Source organism: Salmo trutta, chromosome 23, assembly GCF_901001165.1.
Source record: "Salmo trutta chromosome 23, fSalTru1.1, whole genome shotgun sequence".
NCBI classification, from domain to species: Eukaryota; Metazoa; Chordata; class Actinopteri; order Salmoniformes; family Salmonidae; genus Salmo; species Salmo trutta.
This window is the reverse complement of record NC_042979.1, coordinates 10,839,175-10,864,921: the sequence shown is the minus strand read 5'-3', so window position 1 is coordinate 10,864,921 and position 25,747 is coordinate 10,839,175. Positions and strand designations below refer to the sequence as shown.

The following is a 25,747-nucleotide window of genomic DNA, read 5'->3' as shown; positions in this document are numbered from 1 at the left end:
AGAGTGGCAGGGGTAGAGTGGCAGGGGTAGGGTGGCAGGGTAGAGTGGCAGGGGTAGAGTGGCAGGGGAGTGGCAGGGGTAGAGTGGCAGGGGTAGAGTGGCAGGGGAGTGGCAGGGGTAGAGTGGCAGGGGTAGAGTGGCAGGGGAGTGGCAGGGGTAGAGTGGCAGGGGTAGAGTGGCAGGGGTAGAGTGGCACGGGGGTTGTTTTGTGTGTTTTTTTTTTTTTTTAGTTTAAGGGGAATTTGTTCTAGTTTTCATTTTCTATGTTTCGTTTTCCATGTTTGGCCGAGTATGGTTTCCAATCAGAGGCAGGTGTCTTTCGTTGTCTCTGATTGGAAGCCATACTTAGGCAGCCTGTTTTCCTTTGGGTTTTTTGGGTGGTTGCTTTCTGTTTAGTTTGTTAGTATACCTGACAGAACTGTTTGGCTGTCGTTTGTTTTCTTTGTGAAGTGCTTCCATTAAAAGTAAAAGATGAGCACTCAACACGCTGCGCCTTGGTCTCTTCACTACGACGCCTGTGACAGTTTGGTAACAGAATGAAAGTAGAATCTCCCTCATTTTTTTACGTGACCAGGTTTTCCAAAAGCTCTTAAATAATTACTCCAAATTAGAATTAAAAGATGTCTGCAGAATGAATGGGGTGTAAGCAATGACATGACACCTTGAAAAAACCCCATCTATTTTGGTTATTGAATTACAGTAAGTGAAGTGGATTAACACCCGTTAACAGAATGACATCATGGGTCTCTGATCTGTACTGGGTCCCTGATCTGTACTATACTGTGAATGCATAATTAGGAATGTTATTGATTCAGACCGGACTAAATCTGTACCAATCATAGACGTCTATGTTTCACAAGTTTGGACATCACAGCGCAATACAGTACAGTAGAGTAGAGTTTAGTATGGCACAGTATAGTTCAATACAGTACAGTAAATGATACTGTACTCTACTCTAGTGTGCAATACCGTACTGTACTGTACTTAACTCTGCTTTGCTGACTGTACTGTGCTGTCCAAACATGTGAAACTGACCAAATTGGATTGACCAAATTTCAACTACTTTTTAACATCCATGGACCTCCGGTGTCTGTCAGTGCTCAGTGTATGAGAGAAAAGAGTTGCATGTAGCCAGCTGTGTACATTTGTTCATATTCTTTGCTAGTTAGTGAGTTATTAGCCCAGTTATAGCATATTTCTAGTCAGCAAAGGGGGGGTGGTTGCTTCCGACAAGAGCACAGAAGGTGTATTTCTAGCCATCTTTGAAAAGAAAGACAGCTTTTTTCTGTCTTAAAGGGGAAGTGTACTATTTTGAGACAGGCTTGAATAAACTAAGTCGCCAATAGGCACAGGGTAGCATAATTTGTTTGATTCTCTGTGATAATGATATGGGAATAATGATGCGTTTTGTAAAGTGGTTTCTTGCATCAAACAACACAACATTTTCAGTTACCTCCTTGTCTGAAGGACAACTGGATAAACATGTTATTGTCAATCCCTACATGGTATTTTCCAAAGTCTCATGGAATGTAGGACTACATTGAACACCACACATTGGCTGCTACTGTAGGCTAAATGATATAACAGCTATTTCCATGTTAAAATGTTATGGGATGCATTTTCTCCATTGTTTTTGATGGTGGGCCACTCTGGTAGGCCTACATTATGATCAAATAGCCACAGTAGCCTACTTGGCCACTGTTATAACTGTAACTTAAAGAGGGTACAGCCTCAGTGCCGATATTTAACGTGTGCCAGAAGTTGCACAGAATTTTCAGAACGTTCAAATTTGCACTCAGCAGACCTGAAATTTGCTCAGTGCCAAAAGAAATTAGAGGGAACATTGCTCATTTGTAGGTGTCAGTGAGAGCCGGGAGAGGGGACATTAATTGGAGGGAGGGAGGGGGGGGAGGGAGGGAGGGAGGGAGGGGGAGAGAGAGAGAGAGAGAGAGAGAGAGAGAGAGAGAGAGAGAGAGAGAGAGAGAGAGAGAGAGGACAAATAATTTCAACATAATGGTGGTTTGATGCATTTCTAATGCCTTTTAAGACTTTTTCTGCTAGATGTTTTCTAAGACCCCTTTTCCATCTATTTGACCAGAAATCAAAGCCTATGCTTATTCCTAATTTTTAGGATGGAAAATGGTAGAAAAATATTATATATGCCTTCGTTTCGCAATAATATAGACTCTTAGCTTTCATTTGACACCAAATGTGATGTGCTTGAAAATGCCATGCAGCGCATAGTAAAAAAAAAAGTTACAGACCTTCCTCCCTCCTTCCTTCCATTATTTTAGTTTGGACGAGAAAGATGTAACTCTATTTTGTTAATTTCAGGTCAATATTTTTCACAAAAGATCTAGGATAGCTCATATCTAAAATATCAGACCGCATTCATCCAGAAGCGTTTCATTTTATTCCCAGTCTCTCTACAATCAACAACAACATCAAACCCTTGTTCACTTATTGGCTAACCCTCAGGTTTGACTACATTAGCCAGTGGACTTTGTGTCTCTGACCCTCCTTATGTAATTCAGTACATTTTATTACTGGGTTTTGTATACTAGTTAACATATGTCCAGTGGAGGAAAAAGGTTGTATTTCACAACAGTTCTGGGGAACTACTGTGGAATTGTGACGCTGGTGGTTCATTGGAGATGGAAAGAGCAATGTACCTGCTTGAAATACGCAAATACAGCAGATGGACAGAGAGAGATAAGACTGCCATGCTGATGACTACACAGGAGTCATTTAGCAGAGAGGGGAAGTAGCCAATAGCACACAGACACTGAGGTCACAAATGCTCAAACACACACACACACACACACACAAACACACACTCACTCTCTCTCTCATGCCATCGCTCACAAAAAAACATTCAGTACACACAGAGAAACTCTCTCCTACCTAAGGGCCGCCAGCCCACGTACAGACTGGGTAGATTCCCTGGGCACTGATTGTTGCCACTATGGTGAGTACCTGCCTTACAATCATATCCTCATGAGTTATGACCCTGAGAAGTTAATGGTGCTGTATCTTTATTGGCTGTATGGCTAACTTGGGAAAGCGTTATTGTTTGTTTAAATTCCTTGGACACCGTAGTGTAGTAGCAGGTGTTAGCCCATTTCGCTGTAGAATTTTTGTTCTTATCGATTTTGAAATGTGCAAGACTCTATATTCATTTTCTTATTTGTTATACAGGGCCCTGTTATCTTTCAACATTTTCCTTTGGAAGTTTTATGAAAGTGCTATGAGATGGTGATTCTGTAATTGATTACTATAAACCTATACTGTTTCTTTTAGAAGGATTTGTAGATGTAGTTTGTTTTTGGTTATTAAAGTAGCGCTTAACCTCTGCATTAGAGAAGTACAGTTTTTAAACGGGTTGGTGATAATCTGGATTGTGTAATACAGACTTTTTAACTTGTTTCACCACTCTGAAAAACACTTGGTTCCTCTTTGCTTCACTCAAGGTGTTTTTTCTTCTCTCATTTCTCGGACATTGACCGTAGTGTGTCAGGAGATTTGCTCTTTTGTTGGAAAAGTCATTCATTGTTTCTATGTAATTACTGTCTGCTTTTTCTCATCCATGGATTTCATGTTACTGCTCCAGGCCATGTCATACCACAGTCCTGTGTGGCTCAGTTGGTAGAGCATGGTGTTTGCAACGCCAGGGTTGTGGTTTTGACTCCCACGGGGGACCAGTATGGGGAAAAAAAATAAAAAATGTATGAAATGTATGCATTCACTACCGTAAGTCGCTCTGGATAAGAGCGTCTGCTAAATGACTAAAATGTTCCAAAATAATCTTCAGCACACAAGCAACTAAACTCATTGATTAAAAAGAGTCAACGTGTTACCTTTGACCCTCGGTTGTTGGCTGTAATTTAGTCTTGCTAGGCATGCAGCACATCTCTGGTGAAGTGACTAGAGACAGTAGGGCCCTGAAAGTCTCTCTTTCAGTGTTTTGGTGACAGTCCACGTCACATACAGTAGCCATATAGACAAGTGAAATCCACTGTATCTGTGAAGTCGTAAACATGACAGCATTGTCACAGTTCTCTGTGTCTGAGTGGCGGAGTCCCTGCTTTGAATATCGTTAAATGGGTTGTACGTCTCACAGCCTTCAACACATAAATGACAGGCAGACATTGTCTTTATAACTTTGTTGCATTATAATCATTAGCTCAGAAATATCTACATTTATTAGGGACATAAACTAGCTCAGTGGTTTCCAGCTGAAGTTGTGGCCTGTTTGGTTTCTAAGGAGAAACTACAGTTGAGAAACAGTCGTGGGAATAGGCTATAAATGTACCCCCTAGTCATCTGGATGCTCATCAGTGAGACTAATGATAAAACAAAGTCACGTGACATTGACTGCTATAAGCAGAACCAGTGTGAACTACTATAATCTCCCTACATTGCTCTTTATGTGACGAGACACAATTTATTAGGCTATATGTGTATTCATAAAGAGTGACAAGTCCGATACACTGTGAAACAAGTATTAACATGCTTAATTAATTGATGAGTTAATGCCACTTTCAATGCACATTTCTGCCCCCCTAGCTGTCTCCATTGTTTGTCCCCTGAAGTCCAACAACGGCACAGTTTGTTTCTCCCCAGTCAGGCGGCCATCAGCGTTGTGCAATCGGAACGCCTGTCCTTTGCACTTCCTCATGATAGGACTGCTCTGTCTCGATTCGAACAACCCTCATTACAGTGAGGTGTGGTGCTACAAGAGGAGAGCCATCCACCACATGTCCTTTACTATCAACAACATGATGAGGCATAGATTTTTACTGCAACTATCACCAGTGTGGCTAATAACAGATACATACAGTATTCAAAACCTCTCACCAGAGGTCAGAACCTGCGGTACCTGCTCACACAGAGCACAGATAAACAGCTTTTTTTGTCCCCCAGAGGGTAATTTGTATCTTGACTAAGGAAAGACAGAATGTCATAATACAGAACCCTTTCATCATAGAGGGGTAATCTGATTCATTAGGTCATATTAGGTCTTCATTATATTTACACAGCTCTTTTTACAGACAGGCATTCAAGATACCTTTTTTTCAAATAGTAGTAGCAGAACCATTATCGTTGAATGACTATATTGTCTATGAAAAATAAAGAGTATAGGTTAATCAAATAATGAGAGCACAGAACACCTATGTACCCACTTCCTGTTTAGCGCCATGAATTTGTTACGTTTCCTCTATGATCTGTTACACATACTTGGACCCTGAGGAGCTTAGTGCTCTCAGTACAGCAAGACACTGAGAGGTAGGTGAATCGTTGTTGGCTTGATTTGGTGAGATTGAGGTGGTTTAATACCAACATGGCGCAAACATCGCATAGTTTACTCAGGGTTAAGCATCCTTTTCAGAGGCCGTCCTTTGATGAAATGTCAATCTAAGCTGTAAAATCAAAGAACAACTTTTCTCTTAGATGACCGTAAACCAATAAGAATGAGAAGTTGTACATGTGGAGATTGGAGTCATTTCTAAATGCCATTTATAAAGCATCGGTTACAACCTGTTTTCTCCCTCTTTTCTCTCTATATCTTTCTCCTTCCCTAGCTCCCTAGTTAGATATGTCTGTGAGTTTGTATAATAAAGAAATAACCAACAGTGTTTAATGAATTACTATTGATGTAAATTACATTATTTGTTTCTGTCTTCCTCAAATTAGTATTTATTAGGGGAAACTGTGTATCCATAAAGGACACTTCCTCCTCACTAGTCTTTGTTTGTTTGCTGCCAGCAGAACAACAAGTCTGATGTGAAGGCCATCACGGCTCGCTTCAACACGGGGGGAAACTCCACAGAGGGCATCTCTACAGGACGTCCCAAAGCTGCAGTGCACCCCACCCTGTCCTCTGGACCCCCCATCCAGCCTAAGAAACCTGTCCTGGAGACCAGCCTATCAGGCAGCGCAGCATCCACCGCGCCCAAACCCAACTTCCTCAAGAACACTGTCTCCACCAAGAGTGCTCCCGAAGTTAGGGAGTTGCCAAAAACCAAAGCGATCGCTAGTATGTTTGAAAGTGCCCAAGAGGACAGCCAACCCTCTGTCAAACAGTACCCATTTAAACCCAAACCTCCTGGCCCAGAAGTATCCCATGACACTGAGGTCAAAATTCCTCTGACAAAATCCCCTCTCCAGAAGTCCTCTCTGAGCTCGACCCTGCCTGGCACCAAGCCTGCCTTCCCCAAACCACCCCTGTGTGTGGCCAAACCCACCTGGGGCAAAGACAGAAGCTCCAAACCTGACGACAGCGGGGGTACGCCGAACAAATTACCCCCTTCCATAAAACCCATCAGCTCCATTGCAAGGATTCGGCTTCAGACAGAGAATAGTGTGGCTGGCGCTGTGGATTCTACAATCAAACCGTTCACACCAAGCACTACCCTCAAGCCCACAAACTTCAGGACTGCTCAGAATGCATTCAATCGAGGAGAGACACTATCTGAGGAAGGAGTAAAAGAAATAACCAAACTCCCCCTCACCTCCAGTGACTCTTGTCCCCCCAAACCTATAGCCAGTAAGAAACCAAGCTTTACTAAGAAGCCACTGGGCCACACCATTCCAGTCGCGGGGGTGAACCCTTCTGTCCTTACCAGTAGCTCTTCTGTCCCCAAAAGGAACCCACTGCCTAATATCCTGGCACTGGGGACTGCCCCAGCCAAACCCAACCGGCCTCCTAAGGTCAACTTGGAAAAGTTCAAGAAGGGCACAGAGGCTAGTACCGATGGTAAGTGTTTTGTCTTTCACTTACCACTAATAAGCCACATCAGGATAAGTCTATCAGCTGCTAAGATGCACCTGCTGTGGTTTTCCAGTTCTGCAGATTGACAGGCCTTTCACCCAGTCTAGTGGTTTCTGTGGTTGTATGCTCCACTGATCGGAGACAGGTGGTAGAACACACACATCAGCTGTGTCACAGGTTGTCATCACAACAGACAGACAGATTAGAGGGGTTGATCTTACAAAAGCTTTAGAAAAGTCGTTACACACAGAAGTACAATTCCACGTTGAAATGTGAAACCAAAGACACGAACATTGGCTTCCTCTATTCAAGTTCCCGCTCCAGTTTCTGTTTTACCTTCCTCCTTTTTACAGCTGATGTTTGCTCCCTAATTGCGGAGTTCCTCTTTTAACAGGGACACATTCAAGTGAAAGGTATCCTTTTTTGGATCCACATGTGAATAGGGTTTTCACTAAAGATAGACTTCAGCACGGTTTGCATTATTGTAAGTCAGCAGACAGAAGAGGGATCCAATGTGAATTTCACACTCCCTCTTGTGACAATGTCATTTTGAGATGTTACAGGCACTATTCGTGTATTTTTGTAAGGATTGTTGTCAACATGCAGGATGAAATTCAACATACTCAGTAACCAGATATCCAATGCTTGTTGCCTGCTGGACACGTCATAGGGACAAGGATTTTTCTTTTCTCAAACTCCGCTACTGTACATTCCCTTTCAACTACAGAATAACGTCCATAGAACACGGAGGACTGAGGTCTTATTCAATTGCTATATTAAGAATCTGCAATTGATTTGAAAAAGAAAAGTTTTTCTTCACTACATCTGAAAGGACCATCTAAAGGTTTGTAATTTTACCCTGAAGGTCCTGCTGGGTTTAGAAAGGGAAATGCTCCCCCACCTCCTGCCTCTCACCCCAGTAACCATGTGGCCCCACCCCCGCCCTCTAACCCCATGGCCCCTAGCCTGCCACCGCGACCACCAGGAGCCATGTGAGTATCAGACTCCGATAATCAGGGGAATGTCGTGTGAAAGCCGAACAATATTAGACTAGCGTGATTGGCACTGAAGTATATACACAAGTCAAATACACATCGGCCTGTAGAGGCACAGTGCACTTTCTTCAGAGCATAGAAACATCATACAATATCATTCGCAACACCCTTTCTTGTTTATGCACTAGTACTTATTATTTCCTTTAGTAACTTTGAAAATTGAATACTTGTGTACTGACTTTATTTTTATTGTGATGTGGTGGGTCATTTTGGCCAGTTGACTGACTTTGTGTCTCTGCCTCCAGAATCCAACCTGACCCAGATGAGAACTATGATGATGTGGGGTTAATGAACAACCCTCCTAGTCAAAGGAATGAGGTGACTTTAAATATTTGTCACTTGGTCAACATTTGTTTTTACTAACTATCGCCATGTATTCGCACAGTATTCTAACAAAATATTTTTCCTCCAATAGGACAGTGAAAGTGATGAAATGTATGAAGATCTTGATGAAAGATGGTGAGAATGATTCCCTCATAGAGATGTTAAAAGGTCTCACCTTTGTATCTGTGCCATTATGGCACCTGCGACAGCTTGGGCAGCGCAATTGAGGCTATCTCCATTTTAAAGTAGTATATATATTTATTTTGTTTGTTTAAAAATAGTGTAAAGCTAATATTGGTGATTTACCAACCCCGGCATGGCTGGAGTCCTGAACCAAATATTGTTTGTCATTTATTGATTGTGGCCATTAGATAGATGGTGGTGATAAGACTTCAAACCATTTACAGTCCATAAAACCCAATTTGAAGAAGAAGACAATGCTCTGATCATTGGCTGATCGCTCCCAAACTATAGGAATCCCCACCCAGTTGAATACTTTAAAATGTACATTTTTTGCAATTTCAGATGCTCTTATCCAAAGCGACTAATAAGACAGTAGTGGGTGCATACATTACCCTCAATGGCATAATTATATTGTCTTCAATGGCAATGTCCATGGGTTATATGGATATAAAATGGGTTATATCCAAGTTGAGTCCTCTAACTACAGCGTCTCTATGGATTCCCTCCAATTTGTATTCAACTTTTATTGTACCAGGCTTTAAATGAACACTGCCCTCTAGTGAGCATTAACACCACTGACACTTCTTTTCTATCAGGGAATCATCAAAGGAACAAGAGAAAAAGCGAGAGATGGAGGAGAAAAAACGACAGGTGGTGGGAAAGAAAGAACAGAAAGAACGCGAGAGGAAAGAACAAGACGCCAGAAAGAAATTCAAAGTGAGTGTTTGCACTGCAGAAGCCTGTTGTTCAGGGGTTCCCCTAAGTCTTGCTATATTGTAGTTATCAGGGAGTCCATCCTGTAGAATATTTGGGAAGTTAATGTGTATTACGTTGCATCCTCTATCATGTTTTTATTTATCCTTAATGTGGCAGCTGACTGGTCCACTGGAGGTCATCCACAGGGCCAAGGCCAGAGTGGACAGTAAAGGGAGCAAGACAGACCTGGGGCTGAAGCAGGGAGAGTCTATTGACATCATGCGTGTTTTGGACAACCCAGAGGGCCGCTGGCTGGGAAGGTCACAGGATGGCTCCTGTAAGTGACAGCTGTCTCCTCCTCCTCCTCCTCCTCCTGCTCTTCCTCCTCTACTCCATCTCCTTTCTATTTTTCTTACTTTTCTCCCTCACATCCATTTAAATGTTCCCCATGTGTGAGACTTTGTATATTTTGTATATTGTATATTTTCAGATGGCTATGTGAAGACTGAGTCTGTCGCGATTGACTTTGACACTTTGAAGCGTCATGGTGTGTCTATACCCAGTCAGATGGAACACGAACCGGAGGTTTATGATGACGTGGACTTTCATAATAACCTCAGCAGGTAAAATGGCCACTGACACTATCAAAACCTTTGAGATAAATAACCATTGGAAAGATATGAATACCTTCTTAGAGAAATGCACTGCATGAATCCCTTTCACTGTCTTTAGTTTGGACTGTGTGATTATGTGCTCCATTGAAATCATGTTCTCCTCATTCCAGTGGGATCAAGGGTCCAGGAAGTAAGTTTCAAATGACCACAACTTAATATTGAAAGTGAATAACACAATATGGCCATGTGGTCACACAGGACCTTAGTTACATCTACAGTAGCTTCAATCTTCCTTTTGTCATTCATAGTGGTTCTTCCTCCACCACCTGAGGAAGATGGGGACGTATATGATGATCTGGACGAGTCAAGCTTCAACGTCAGGTGAGAATATCGTGACCTGCTGCACTATGATGATGTAGATTCATTGGCGTGCGTTCATCTGTGAGTGTATACTTTCTATGCATGTGTCTGTGTGAGTGTATACTTTCTATGCATGTGTCTGTGTGAGTGTATGTAAATAAGTGTGTGTGTGTGTGTGCAACCCTAGCCTCTCGGACACCAGATTGCCCCCTAAACCTCGCGGTCTCTCTTGGGTGTTAAAGGGCTTCGAGGAGTGGAGAAAAGGCCCAGGCAGCAAAATTGAGTAATTCTCTCATTAGTAAGATGGATCAGGAAAAAAACACTGTCATTAACTCCTAACCCTATAACCCAAAATCTCAAAGAACTAAACAGGAGGGACAGAAGGGATTCACTAACTCATTACTGAATCATTTAATCAGTCTGAAATCATTCTTAAAACATCAATAAAAATACTGTTTTTGTATGTCCTTCAATTAATTAAAGGTCCAATGCAGCCATTTTGATCTCAATATCATATAATTTCTGGGTGACAACTGTGATTGTTTTCAATTAAAATTGTTAAAAAGAAACAAAAATTGCTTCTTAGCAAAGAGCAATCTCTCAAGCAAAAATGTTGCTAGAACTGTCAGGAAGTGGTCTGAGTAGGGAGGGGAAAACTGAAAACTAGCTGTTATTGGTAGAGAGGTTTGGAACTTTTTCTTATTGGTCTATTAACTAGACCAAACTCCATCCCACCAAGACAGGCTGAAATTTCAGGTGGCCTTTTCAAACAGCTAAAGTGGCATTATCATAATTTTCACAATTTCGCAGTATTATTCCAACCTCGTGGTGTGGAAATATATAAAAAACACAGTAATCACAGTTTTGACTGCACTTGGCCTTTAACAACCGTTTCATTCTGTCTATAAATGTATATGTACCCACAATGATCTATCTACAGGTGTGAGTTAAATAATTGTAATCATAGTGTTGTTGGCGATTTGTTGACTTCCTGTGTGATTGTTCAATTATCTGTATTGATTCATCTCCATTTGATCAAAATTGACCTACAGCACAATCAATCAAATCAAATTACACCAGAGACCAGGCATAACATGGACTAAGATGTTAATTAAGTTTTTGTCATTTTCAGAGTACCTCCACCTTCCCAATTTGATCAGGAAGGAAATACTGGTAAAGTATTATGTTTAATGTCTTGGGTGACTATCTGTGCTCTGTATCAGTGGCATTACAAAAACGTGCATTTTCAATATGTTCTTGCTATTCTTTCTTTGTATCTCTTGCTGTTATAGAACAATCGTCTGAGGTCATTGATGAGGAAATCTATGATGATGTGGATGTCACTAACTTCCCTCCGACTCCACCTATCAGCAGGTAATGAGAGAGAGAGAGAGAGAGAGAGAGAGAGAGAGAAATAGACCCACGGTTAAACAAAGTTGCTGTAATGACATAAGAATGTCCTAATCCCCCATTGGGAAAAACATTTATAATGTCACATTTCTTTTCTTTTCAGTCTCCCACAAAGTAAAACCAAGGATAAGGCTGAGGACAAAGATCCTAAAAAGCTAAAGAAATTTGAGAAGGAAGAGAAGGATTTCAGAAAGAAGTTCAAGGTAAGTAATATATTATTACAATTTACATAGATTTTACATTTTATGTATTTGTTTGACCCTCAAACCTGTTCTCTCCCACCAACAGCATGATCGGGAGATCCAGGTATTGTATCAGGTGACCATCGTTTCCACCTTGGCCAATAAGAAGTGGAGCAGTAAAGATCTGCCGTTGAGACCTGGGGAGACTGTGGATGTCATCGTTGAGCCTGTAGACAACAAGCTCATCTGCAGGAACGAGGAGGGCAAGTGTGAGTAACAATGAATCCACACATAGGCATTCTGCAATAAAACCATTTTTGCAAGGGGGCTAACTTTAATGATCGTCATCTCTCTCTCCTTTAGTTGGCTACGTCTTGACTAGCCATATTGTAGTAGAGTAAGTACAACACAAAAACAGATCATACAAAAACACATCCAGAAATATACACCATCTAAAGTATGTTATTGACCAGTTCACTAAACTGCAGAGAAAATGTTTGGATATGAAATGCCCTGAATTAGATATAATTGATCTGTTTTGCTTTTACAGAGATTCTGATATCTATGATGACGTTGGTGATGGTACGTTTTAGACTTTTGACATGAAATAATGGCATTTATACAAAGATCAAGTGATCAACTATATCAATTTTATTCTTGCAACATGGTGCTGATGTGTTTTTTGATGTCAGAGGATTTTTATGTATTATTTCTATCATTTCTAGTTAGCCTAATAATTCACATTTCTTTGCAGATTGCATCTATGACAACGACTGAACAATGTGTGCCAATATCTTGTTTTTGGGTTTGTTTCTTGTTTTACATCAATAATCTTTATCTTATTTATTGTGGTTATTTTTGGGGTGATATGACATTTTCATTCAAGAACAATACAGTCCACAAATTCAGTACTTTCTCGATGTTTTCCCTTTATGAATAACTGTGACTGCAATGTATAGGCCTAAATTACATACAATGTTGCATTTTTATATTGAACCTATAGGTTACATAACATGGCTTAATCACATTGAGTACTTATATTCTATATTTAACAAGACACATTACACACTGATTGACAACAAAGGTGTGACGATGATGATGATGATGATAAACTTAAATACTCATCATAAATTAATTTACTATGTGATGCCAAATAAAGCATTTCAGATCAGTTGTCGTAGTTGGCTGGTTATCACCTGACAGGTTTGTTACCTATGTCATATTGTACTGAAAGTCAGAGTCCATGACAACCTTAGATTTTATGCGATAGGTCTGACCTTTCTGACTGAGAGTGTGAGGGAACAAATGCCTTGGTTTCTTAAAAAGCCCATGTCATAGAAATGCATTTGATTCACATAATAACAAATACAATAAAATAAATAATTTGCCCTTCATTGTTTCATTTTTCTTCATGAGATTCATGACTGCTTTCTCTGAATAATGATATTTGCTAGAATGGCAGTATTTCACAGGGACTCTATTTTCCTGCAACACACATAGGCTACATAGTTTATCTAATGTTTTCTTTAGATAAAAAAGAATGGTGACTAAATTATTAACCCCTTGTTAACCCACTGAGCTATATGTGGTAGAAAGATGTATGTGCATTTGATTTGATCTGCTATCAAAATTCACTGAACAAGTTAATAGAAACATCTTATGAGTGTCAAGTTTGGTCAACAAAAATTGTTATTGTTAATTTGCTACGTGAGGCTTATTTGATCAAATATAAGTTTTGTAATGATTAGGTTGTCAGAAATGCTATTAAATATTCAAATTCCTAGTTGTGTGCACTGATATAAGTGGATGCACATGGCACACACCTACTCCCATTTCCTGCTGCGCTGCTGCTTGGATTCCACCTGGCGATATGTTCACCGTCTGCCCTGGCCTGGTACAGGTACCTCCACCACACTGCCCTGTCCTGTCTGGTACAGGTACCTCCACCACACTGCCCTGCCCTGGCCTGGTACAGGTACCTCCACCACACTGCCCTGTCCTGTCTGGTACAGGTACCTCCACCACACTGCCCTGCCCTGACCTGGTACAGGTACCTCCACCACACTGCCCTGTCCTGTCTGGTACAGGTACCTCCACCACACTGCCCTGCCCTGGCCTGGTACAGGTACCTCCACCACACTGCCCTGTCCTGTCTGGTACAGGTACCTCCACCACACTGCCCTGCCCTAGCCTGGTACAGGTACCTCCACCACACTGCCCTGCCCTGGCCTGGTACAGGTACCTCCACCACACTGCCCTGTCCTGTCTGGTACAGGTACCTCCACCACACTGCCCTGCCCTGGCCTGGTACAGGTACCTCCACCACACTGCCCTGCCCTGGCCTGGTACAGGTACCTCCACCACACTGCCCTGTCCTGTCTGGTACAGGTACCTCCACCACACTGCCCTGCCCTGGCCTGGTACAAGTACCTCCACCACACTGCCCTGCCCTGGCCTGGTACAAGTACCTCCACCACACTGCCCTGTCCTGTCTGGTACAGGTACCTCCACCACACTGCCCTGTCCTGTCTGGTACAGGTACCTCCACCACACTCACCCCTCTCTCCCAAGCTTTCGCTCGCCTCCAGCACACACGCACTGTTGGGGCGGGTGACTCTGAACTTACAATGGCTAGCCCAAAGTCGTTATATATATATTTTTTAATCTTGTGCATTTTTCTATTTTGCTATTTTCCTCATGACTCCTACATACTTCGTTGACTACAAACTTTCTTTACCCAAACGTGGGACAGACTATGTTTGTTCCCACACTCGGGACTCTGACTCTCTATTGGTTACACAGACTTTTGGCCTCCCATCCTATTCTAACCACCTCTCACCGGTTTTGTATTCATGTTACCTGATGAAATTGCTGTACAATATGATCTTGTTGCCGTCTGATGCACATTCAGATGTCTTAAATCAGCACTGCAGAGCTCTCCCTGTACTCTGCCGTGCCTTGATTGTATTACTGTTGATGATATCTGGAAATGTGCATGTACACCCTGGCCCATCTACTGTTGCTAGCCCCAATTCTGACTTGTGCTCTGATACCTGCTTCACTGATTTCTGCTCTCGTAAAAGCCTGAGTTTTCTGCATGTTAATAACATTAGAAGCTTATTACCTAAAATGTATCAATTGAAAGTATGGGTTCACAGCTCCAATCCAGATGTGTTGGTCATTACTGAGACGTGGTTAAGGAAGAGTGTTTTGAATACTGATGTTAACCTTTCTGGTTATAACATTTTTCGGCAAGACAGATCTTCCAAAGGTGGGGGAGTGGCAATCTTTACCAACGATCACCTTCAGTGCTCGGTTGCCTCCACCAAGTCTGTCCCCAAACAATTTGATTTACTGGTTTTAAGCATTAAACTTTCAAATAGCTCTTTGTTGACTGTTTCTGGGTGCTATTGTCCTCCATCAGCACCGGCCTGTACCCTACCTGCCCTAAGCTCATTCCTGGCCCCTTACACTAAGTCTGAATCTGTCCTGCTAGGTGACCTAAACTGGGACATGTTTAAACCACCTGACCAAGTCCTAAAGCAATGGGACTCCCTAAATCTTTCTCAGATTATCACCAATCCCACAGGGTATGACTCCAAACACCCAGAAAAAGGCTACTCTCCTTGATGTTATCCTCACAAATAATCCTGATAGGTATCAGTCTGGTGTTTTCTGTAATGACCTTGGTGATCACTGTTTTACAGCCTGTGTTCGTAATGGCTGCTCAGTGAAATGACCTGTCCTGATTTGTCATAGACTTTCTTCAACCTTTTTAACCTGTCTTTCCTTTCTGGGGAGGTTCCCATTGCTTGGAAGGCAGCCACAGTTCATCCTTTATTTAAAGGGGGAGATCAAGCTGATCCTAACTGTTATAGGCCTATTTCTATTTTGAACCTGTTTATCAACAGTGTTGGAAAAACTTGCCAATAATCAACTGACTGTCTTTCTTGATGTCTATAGTATTCTCTCGGGTATGCAATCTGGTTTCCGCTCAGGTTATGGATGTGTCACTCCAACCTTAAAGGTCCTCAATTATGTCACCACTGACCTTGATTCTAAGCAATATTGTGCTGCTATTTTTATTGACTTGGCCAAAGCTTTTGATACGGTAGACCATTCCATTCTTGTGGGCCGGCTAAGGAGTATTGGTGTCTCTGAGGGGTCTTTGGCCTGGTTTGCTAACTACCTCTACCAAAGAGAGCAGTGTATAAAGTCAGAAAATCTGCTGTCTCAGCCACTGCCTGCCACTGCCAAGGGAGTACGCCAAGGCTCAATCCTAGGCCCCACTCTCTTCTCAATTTACATCAACAACATAGCTCAAGCAGTAGGAAGCTCTCTCATCCATTTATATGCAGATGATACAGTCTTATACTCAGCTGGCCCCTCCCCAGATTTTGTGTTATATGCTCTACAACAAAGCTTTTTTTAGTGTCCAACAAGCTTTCTCTACCCTTAACCTTGTTCTGAACACCTCCATAACAAAGGTCAGGTGGTTTGGTAAGAAGAATGCCCCTCTTTCCACAGGTGTTATTATTACCTCTGAGGGTTTAGAGCTTGAGGTAGTCACCTCATTAATCGCTCCTCTTCACCCCGGCTGCCAAACTAACACTGATTCAGATGACCATCCTACCCATGCTAGATTACGGAGACATAATTCATTGATCAGCTGGTAAGGTTGCTTTCGAGTGGCTAGATGTTCTTTACCATTCAGCCATCAGATTGGCCACCAATCCTCCTTATAGGACACATCACTGCACTCTATACTCCTCTGTAAACCGGTCATCTCTGTATACTCGTCGCAAGACCCACTGGTTGATTGTTATTTATAAAACCCTCTTAGGCCTTACTCCCCCCCTATCTGAGATATCTACTGCAGCCCTCATCCTCCACATACAACACCCGTTCTGCCAGTCACATTCTGTTAAAGGTCCCCAAAGCACACACATGCCTGGGTCGCTCCTCTTTCAGTTCACTACAGCTAGCGACTGGAACGAGCTGCAACAAACACTCAAACTGGACAGTTTTATCTCAATCTCTTCACTCAAAGACTCAATCATGGACACTCTTACTGACAGTTGTGGCTACTTTGCGTGATGTATTGCTGTCTTTACCTTCTTGACCTTTGTGCTGTTGACTTTGCCCAATAATGTTTGTACCATGTTTTTGTGCTGCTACCATGATGTTATCATGTTGTGTTGCTACTATTGCTGTGTTGTCATGTTTTGCTGCCTTGTTATGTTGTTGTCTTAGGTTTCTCTTTCTGTAGTGTTGTGTCTCTCTTGTTGGGATGTGTGTTTTGTCCTATATTTATATTGTATTTAAAAAAAAAATTATCCCAGGCCCCCGTCCCTGCAGGAGGCCTTTTGCCTTTTGGTAGGCCGTCATTGTAAATAAGAATTTGTTCTTAACTGACTTGCCTAGTTAAATAAAATAAATAAATAAAATAAATAAATACATTTCTGCCTACTTTGAAAGAAAACAACTTTATATCCAAGTTGTGCCTATTGTTTACGGGTATCTACCCTCTCATTGGCTAGAATTCCCCCACCTGATCTCGCCTCCTCCCGCCTGCCTTCCTTCTTTGAGGACATATATTTCCATTGTAGAGCGGTCACTCGACTATCTTGTCATAATAGATTGTCTTTCTTTGACATCCTCAAACCCAGATAGGGGTCTTACAGGAGAGGAGCAGGCGTTTACATTCCTGAACTTGATGTGAAGATATGTCAGATGAACTGTCAGTAAACTCAGTTGAACTGTTGGCGATAGTAGCTGCCCTCTAGTGAGTGGAGGATGCTCAACCTGTCAGAATTATATTATGCTCAGATTCCCTGTCTGTATTGAATAGCTTATCATCTGGCAAATCAAATAGGAGTGACCTACTATTGGAGGCATTAATGTTATTATCGGGAATTGAGAGACTGGGTCTAGTTGTGAGATTCTGCTGGGTCCCAGCTCACTTGGGAGTGGGTGGGGGTGAAATAGTAGACCAGGTAGCAAAAAAGGCTTTAAAACAAGATAGAATTGGGTAGAGGTGAGGCCAAATGTAAGACTAGAGCCAATATCATAGATGTGTGGCAGAAGAGGTGGGACATCAAGCTCAAAGGCTGGCATTTATTTGCCCTCCAAAGAAAGGTTGGTGGACCAAGATTCAAGGGTCAGATTAGGAAGGAAGAGGTGGTGCTGTTTGCTCAGTTGCGTCTATTTCAAATCAAATTGTATTTGTCACATGTGCCGAATACATCAGGTGTGGACCTTACCGTGAAATGCTTACTTACAAGCCCTTAACCAACAATGCAGTTCAATAAATAGAGTTAATCAAATATTTACTAAATAAACTAATGTAAAATAAATCAAATAAATCAAAAAGTAACACAATAAATGTACATAACAATAACGAGGCTATATACAGTGGGTACCGGTACCGAGTCAATGTGCGGGGGTACAGGTTAGTCGAGGTAATTTGTAAAGTGACTATGTATAGATAATAAATAGCGAGTAGCAGCGGAGGGGAGGGTCAATGCAAATAGTCTGGGTGGCCATTTGATTAGTTTAGTTGTTCAGCAGTCTTATGGCTTGGGGGTAGAAGATGTTAAGGAGCCTTTTTGTCCTAGACTCGGCGCTGAGGTACCGTTTGCCGTGCGGTAGCAGATAGAACAGTCTATGACTTGAGTGACTGGAGTCTTTGACCATTTTTGGGGCCTTCCTCTGACACCGCCTGGTACAGTATATAGGTCCTGGATGTAAGGAAGCTTGGCCCCATTGATGTACTGGGCCGTACACACTACCCTCTGAAGCGTCTTACGGTGAGATGCCGAGCAGTTGTCATACCAGGTGGGGATGCAACCGGTCAGGATGCTCTCGATGGGGGATAGGGAAGGGTTTGTTAGAAATTACTAGGGCTCTTTTTAATTTTCTTAGTAGTACATGATTAGATAGGAGGGTTTAGTTTATTTGAATGTTTATGTATTTATTCATTTAGTCTGTAAACTGTGATAGACTACACACTCCAGTACAGTAGGTGGCGGCATGCACCTCTAACTTTTGTTTGCGATGTCCATTATATTATAGAAGAAAAAGAAGAAGACTTCCTCAATTTCTCACTAGCAAAATGGTTCCTCCAGTTGCGGTCTCGCCTGTCATCAAGGTAAATCTATATTCTTTTTAAAAACTTGTGTTGTACTAACTCATTTGAATGCATATGGTGAATACAGCAGGTTATTTTATGTCATGTTAAATTCAGACGTCTAGCTTGTTAGTAAGTTTAGCTAGCTAGCTTCTAACATCAATGTTAATCGTATGACATTGACTGGTTCAATCCAATGAGGTTTTAGCTAGCCAGCTAAATTACGATATACCTGCCATAAAGCTAGCATAACGAAATAATCCAGCCAAAATTGATGACAATATGTTACTTTGACCCAGGTTTAATAGTTCAACTCACTAGTCTATAATAATTATGAGGCAAGGTCATAGTATTGGCTACTTGCCCAGTACGCTCGCTAACGTGCTAAATTATTAGCTAGCATGGCTAACTTTTGCCGTTCCAGGTCATCTCACATGTAGTCTAACGTTAGCGTGCAAGACACTAAATAAATCTGCTGCCAAAAGACGATTGAAAGTCAACCAGCATAAATAGATAGTGGTCAAGGCAATTGCATACGTTTGAGCTGTGTAGCTAAGTCAACTAAATGGCTAATACATTTTCTTTATTTCAGATCAACGAACTAGCTAATCAATTTTCTTTATTTCAGACGGCCAGGTGGTCATTCTTGCTCATTGGCATGTTTTATGGGAAACAAAGATATGGTAAGTAGCTTACTACAAGATATACGATTGTTGCAATGTCACCTGAGGGTATTTTGAATGACCATTATTGCAATGTCACAGTGTCATTGCTGTATTTCCCTTAGACTATCTGAAGCCAAGAGCCGAGAAAGAGAGGCTTGTTGAGGAGGCAGAGAAGAAGATCCGAGAGGAGCAAGAGAAAATTGCCAAAGCACTTGCAGAAGGTAAATAAAAAAACTCATCAGAATGTTAGGAGGGATGCAGTGAAGATGTAACAGAGGAAATGTTGTGAAACATGTTTTTCTGTTGTTTTTTTACAGCCTCTGAAGACACCATCCTCAAATGAACTGCCTATGGATTGTGTTTGAAGAATAATGAAATAAAAAACATAAGTTATTTAATGTTTTAAATAATTATTCTTGGATATATCTGTTAAGATAGTCATGTGTTTTGACATCCAAATTCAATTTTTTAAGTATATATATATGCGCGCCAGATGTTTCCCAAATATCCTATATGAAACCTAGCTGAAATGTTTTGTATAGTTAGTCTCAAATCTGAAAATATTTGTGTATACCCACCCTTGTTTTTTTCTACTGTGTAAATTGAGTGAAATAACTATAAAAGGTACATCTGGTTCCCAGGTGTATATGTTAGGCTTGTGTGGTATACCTTATATGGGTATTTGGAGAAAGCAATGGGATGGTTTGTCAATACAATATCAACTATTTATTTGAAGTTTTTCAATACATTTTAATATTTGTAGCTACTGTTTAAGTTACACTACATGACCAAAAGCGATCAAACATCTCAATTCAAAATCATGGGCATTAACATGGAGTTGTTCCCCCCTTTGCTGCAATAGCAGCCTCCACTCTTCTGGGAAGGCTTTCCGCTAGATGTTGGAACATTGCTGTGGGAACTAGCTTCCATTCAGCCACAAACATAAGAGAGGTCAGGCACTGATGTTGGGCGATTAGGCCTGGCTCGTAGTCGGCATTCCAATTCATCCCAAAGGTGTTCGATGGGGTTGAAGTCAGGGCTCTGTGCAGGCCAGTTAAGTTCTTCCACACCGATGTCGACAAACCATTTCTGTGTTGACCTCACTTTGTGCACGGGGGCATTGTCATGCTGAAACAGGAAAGGGCCTTCCCCAAACTGTTGCCACAAAGTTGGAAGTATAGAATCGTCTAGAATGTCATTGCATGCTGTAGCGTTAAGATTTCCCTTCACTGGAAGTAAGGGGTCTAGCCTAAACCATGAAAAACAACCCCAGACCATTATTCCGCCTGCACCAAACTTTTTGGCACTATGCATTGGGGCAAGTATAGTTGTCTTGACATCCGCCAAACCCAGATCTGTCCGTTGGACTGCCAGATGGTGAAGCGTGATTCATCATTCCAGAGAACGCGTTTCCACTGCTCCAATGGCGGCAAGCTTTACACCACTCCAGCCAACGCTTTGCATTGCGCATGGTGATCTTAAGCTTGTGTTCGGCAGCTCGGCCATAGAAACCGATTTCATGAAGCTTAAGACGAACACTTATTGTCCTGACGTTGCTTCCAGAGGCAGTTTGGAACTACGTAGTTCGTGTTGCAACCGAGGACAGACGTTCTGTGAACTTGTCTGGCCTACCACATCGCGGCTGATCCGTTGTTGCTCCCAGACGTTTCCACTTCACAGTAACAGCACTTACAGTTGACCGGGGAAGCTCTAGCAGGGCTGAAATTTGACGAACTGACTTGTTGGAAAGGTGGAATCCTATGACGGTGGCACTGAGCTCTTCAGTAAGGCCATTCTACTGCCAAGGTTTGTCTATGGAGATTGCATGGCTGTGTGCTTTATTTTATACACCTGTCAGCAACGGGTGTGGCTGAAATGGCCAAATTCACTAATTTAAAGGGGTGTCCACATACTTTTGTATATATAGTATATTGCCTTCAGTCAACTTGTGCAATACCTTAGGAGATGAAGCAGATTGGGTTCTTCATTTCACCATAGTTCCCCAAATCAGTTAAGACATCACGTGCTTGTACAGTAAATGGCACAACCGGAGAAAGCGAGCTGGTGAGTCAATAGTGTTCTATATCCATCGGTGAGTCAGTTGTGCGACGCACATGAGATGACGTTACACTTGTATGCAATTCACTACTAAATGTTTGCCATCAGTTATCTAATAATGGCGATCTGCCAGAAGTCAAAGAGCTGTGCAGCTGCTGTTTTTTCCCCCTGTGCTTCCTACTAGTGTTTTTTTGTCTTCCATCTGCTCCGTACAGGCCTACACATGCTGCTCTTTCTTCAAAGGCATGCATCACAACTTTGGTCATTTGCATAATTTCTCTTGTTCAACTTTCGCTTGTAAATGTCCACACTCACCGAAATGGACATTCGGTAGCTACTAGCTAATCCTGTATGACTTGATGAACTGGATTTACCTACCATTGCAATTAGTTTTTGCTCGTTAGCTTTCAGCTAACAGTGTTTGTGATTTAGCTTTTTTTTTTTTTTAGTGCCCCCTTGTGTGCTATGTCAGTAATACCGTAAATCCTGGTATGAGAGCAGGACAATATGAAAATCTCTGTCACCCTGCCCTTCACTGTGAGATGACCGGAGTAGGGACTAGGCTGTAATCCAGGCCCAGTATAGCATAAATCCCAGGATTCAGGTCATAGGCCAATCTAAGAAAGTGCTGAGTGAATATTACTTCCACACACCCTTCGACCCAGGTTTAACACACAATAGACATATACCTGGTCAATTTGACATTACATTCATGAATATTCAACATGCAGTTTTTTGTTGATAACCTCCCAGCGAAATGCTTTCAGATTTTCTTCCACTTCTACCTGTATGCTGCCCTGTAATCCTGAATGACAAGCAGAACAATGGCAGAATTTTACTTATGTAGGCTAATAACACCAACACTGTTTAATGTTAATTAGGTTTTCTCAATGCTATTAGTGAGCTATATCGTGACACTCACAAGGGTTGTGTGTATAATAGTCTGCAACAGCCATAAAAAAAGATGGCTTAAAATGTGTTCCTCTGTACAACTCGGTTCTGCAACTGTGCCATAATAATGTATATGAGTCAGAAGATTGGTGGAAACTGCTGAGAGTTAGTGCTGGCTAAGAGGCTTTATTTCCAGATGAGTCATGAGCTGGATACTGCCTGGAGACGACGGGAATTTCAGCTGCAAATTATACTGTGGAGCTAATATCGAGACAATACATTCCCAAAATAGAAAAATGATTCAGATTGACCAGGGGTGAACCTTGTTCACATTGGTAGTTTCAAGTGACTCATCCAATGATTTTGCATATCTGAGTCGAATCTGTTCTATTTCAAGCCATATTTCAAACCACCTTCGGGGGTTTAAAGTCAGATGTGGATTCCTGGCCATGCGACTTGTCTGAATGGTCAAATCTGATTTATTTGCCCTAAAATGTTTTTTAGACATATTTGGCATATCTTGTTGCTTGCTAGCTACTCTGTTGACAGTTTGATAAGAACATGACATGGTAGCTACCTAGCTTGTTAATTGTTTACAAACATCCTGTCTGGCTGTATCACAGCCTGGTACGGCAACTGCACCGCCCTCAACCGCAAGGCTCTCCAGAGGGTGGTGCGGTCTGCACAACGCATCACCGGGGGCAAACTACCTGCCCTCCATGACACCTACAGCACCCGATGTCACAGGAAGGCCAAAAAGACAACCACCCGAGCCACTGCCTGTTCACACCGCTATCATTCAGAAGGCGAGGTCAGTACAGGTGCATCAAAGCTGGGACCGAGAGATTGAAAGACAGCTTCTACAGTTGGAGTCGGAAGTTTACATACACCTTAGCCAATACATTTAAACTCAGTTTTTCACAATTCCCGACATTTAATCCTAGTAAACATTCCCTGTCTTAGGTCAGTTAGGATCACCACTTTATTTTAAGAAGTGAAATGTCAGAATAGTACTAGAGAGAGATTTATCTCAGCTTGTATTTCTTTCATCACATTCCCAGTGGGTCAGAAGTGTACATACACTCAATTAGTATTTGGTAGCATTGCCTTTAAATTGTTTAACTTGGGTCAAACAATTCAGGTAGCTTTCCACGATAAGTTGGGTGAATTTTGGCCCATTCCTCCTGACAGAACTGGTGTAACTGAGTCAGGTTTGTAGGCCTCTTTGCTCGCACACGCTTTTTCAGTTCTGCCCACACATTTTCTATAGGATTGAGGTCAGGGCTTTGTGATGGCCACTCCAATACCTTGACTTTATTGTCCTTAAGCCATTTTGCCACAACTTTGGAAGTATGCTTGTGTCATTGTCCATTTGGAAGACCCATTTGCGACCAAGCTTTAACTTTCTGACTGATGTCTTGAGATGTTGCTTTAATATATCCACATCATTTTCCTCCCTCATGATGCCATCTATTTTGTGAAGTGCACCAGTCCCTCCTGCAGCAAAGCAGCCCCACAACATGATGCTGCCTTCCCCATGCTTCACAGTTGGGATGGTGTTTTTCGGCTTGCAAGCCTCCCCCTTTTTCCTCCAAACATAATGATGGTCATTATGGCCAAACAGTTCAATTTTAGTTTCATCAGACCAGAGGACATTTCTTCAAAAAGTACGATCTTTGTCCCCATGTGCAGTTGCAAACCATAGTCTGGCTTTTTTATGGCTGTTTTGGATCAGTGACTTCTTCCTTGCTGAGTGGTCTTTCAGGTTATGTCGATATAGAACTTGTTATGCTGTGGATATACATACATTTGGACCCGTTTCCTCCAGCATCTTCACAAGGTCCTTTGCTGTTGTTCTGGGATTGATTTGCACTTTTCGCACCAAAGTACGCTCATCTCTAGGAGACAGAACGTGTCTCCTTCCTGAGCAGTATGACGGCTGTGTGGTCCCATGGTGTTTTTACTCGTGTACTATTGTTTGTACAGATGAATGCGGTACCTTCAGGCGTTTGGAAATTGCTCCCAAGGATGAACAGGACTTGTGAAGGTCTACGATTCTTTTTCTGAGGTCTTGGCTGATTTCTTTTGATTTTCACATGATGTCAAGCAAAGAGGCACTGAGTTTGAAGGTAGGCCTTGAAAAACATCCACAGGTACACCTCCAATTGGCTCAAATGATGTCAATTAGCCTATCATAAGCTTCTAAAGCCATGACAGAATTTTCTGGAATTTTCCAAGCTGTTTAAAAGCACAGTCAACTTAGTGTATGTAAACTTCTGACCCACTGGAATTGTGATACAGTGAATTATAAGTGAAATAATCTGTCTAAACAGTTGTTGGAAAAATTACTTGTGTCATACACAAAGTAGATGACCTAACCGACTTGCCAAAACTATAGTTTGTTAAGAAGACATTTGTGGAGTGGTTGAAAAACGAGTTTTAATGACTCCAACCTAAGTGTATGTGAACTTCCGACTTCAACTGCATCTCAAGGCCATCAGACTGTTAAACAGCAATCACTAACTCAGAGAGGCTGCTGCCTACATTGAGACCCAATCACTGGACACTTTAATAAATGGATCGCTAGTCACTTTAAACAATTTCACTTTTAATAGTGCCACTTTAATAATGTTTACATATCCTACATTACTCATATCACATGTATATACTGTATTTTATACCATCTACTGCATCTTGCCTATGCCGCTCCTCCATCGCTCATCCGTATACTTATATGTACACATTCTGATTCACCCCTTTAGATTTGTGTGTATTAGGTAGTTGTTGGGGAATTTTTAGATATTACTGCACTGTCGGAACTAGAAGCACAAGCATTTTGCTACACTCGCATTAACATCTACTAACCATGTGTATGTGACCAATAAGATTTGATTTGAACAAATTAGTGAATGAGCTGGAAAGATAAACGGCTACTGTGGCTAGCAAAAAAAAAAGTTTGGATAATCTTATCCTTTGAGCCTTGAAAAGAGTTCTCACACTATGATTAGGGAACATTCAAAGCAACTGGGAAATGTCCATGGCGGGCTTTGTTGTCACCTTAACTTGCTACAACTTCTGTGTGATAGGAAGCACGCGCACCACCACCACCAATCAGCCTACACCACCGTGCACACCCGTCGTTCCTATGATAACTAGCTTAGCCATGTCAGCAAATGACTGCTGTCTATACACACACATCTGATTTGGTCACTCGTAACTTCCTGTTTGGAAAGTCAGTATTCCAAAACAAAACTGATTTGAGAATTAAGGCCTGCAGCATGAACAATGCTTTAGATACTTTGGCCCAACCTCTGTCCATATCTATGAAAACAATAGGATACAATGGATATTTAAATTATGTTTCCTATTATATAAAACTAACAAGATATCATTAGACGAAATGCATCC

General features: G+C 41.8%; 1 protein-coding gene across 3 annotated transcripts; it reads left to right on the top strand.

The window, feature by feature from the left end:
- The first annotated feature begins 2,737 nt into the window (after positions 1–2,737).
- On the top strand, positions 2,738–12,990 carry LOC115159320 (FYN-binding protein 1). 3 transcript variants are annotated; one of them, XM_029708903.1, is made up of 18 exons: positions 2,738–2,968; positions 5,767–6,757; positions 7,638–7,764; positions 8,073–8,145; positions 8,243–8,286; positions 8,931–9,051; positions 9,208–9,367; positions 9,521–9,653; positions 9,815–9,834; positions 9,953–10,025; positions 10,192–10,287; positions 11,137–11,177; positions 11,297–11,378; positions 11,518–11,617; positions 11,703–11,865; positions 11,960–11,993; positions 12,147–12,178; positions 12,351–12,990. In XM_029708903.1, exons 1-18 carry the CDS (start codon positions 2,966–2,968, stop codon positions 12,371–12,373), a joined length of 2,316 nt encoding a protein of 771 aa, XP_029564763.1. In that variant the 5' UTR covers positions 2,738–2,965; the 3' UTR covers positions 12,374–12,990. The 3 variants fall into 3 exon arrangements, with proteins under 3 accessions (XP_029564763.1, XP_029564764.1, XP_029564765.1); XM_029708904.1 differs by having other exon boundaries at positions 2,742–2,968; positions 5,770–6,757; XM_029708905.1 differs by lacking the exon at positions 10,192–10,287 and having other exon boundaries at positions 2,744–2,968.
- The last annotated feature ends 12,757 nt before the right edge of the window (positions 12,991–25,747 follow it).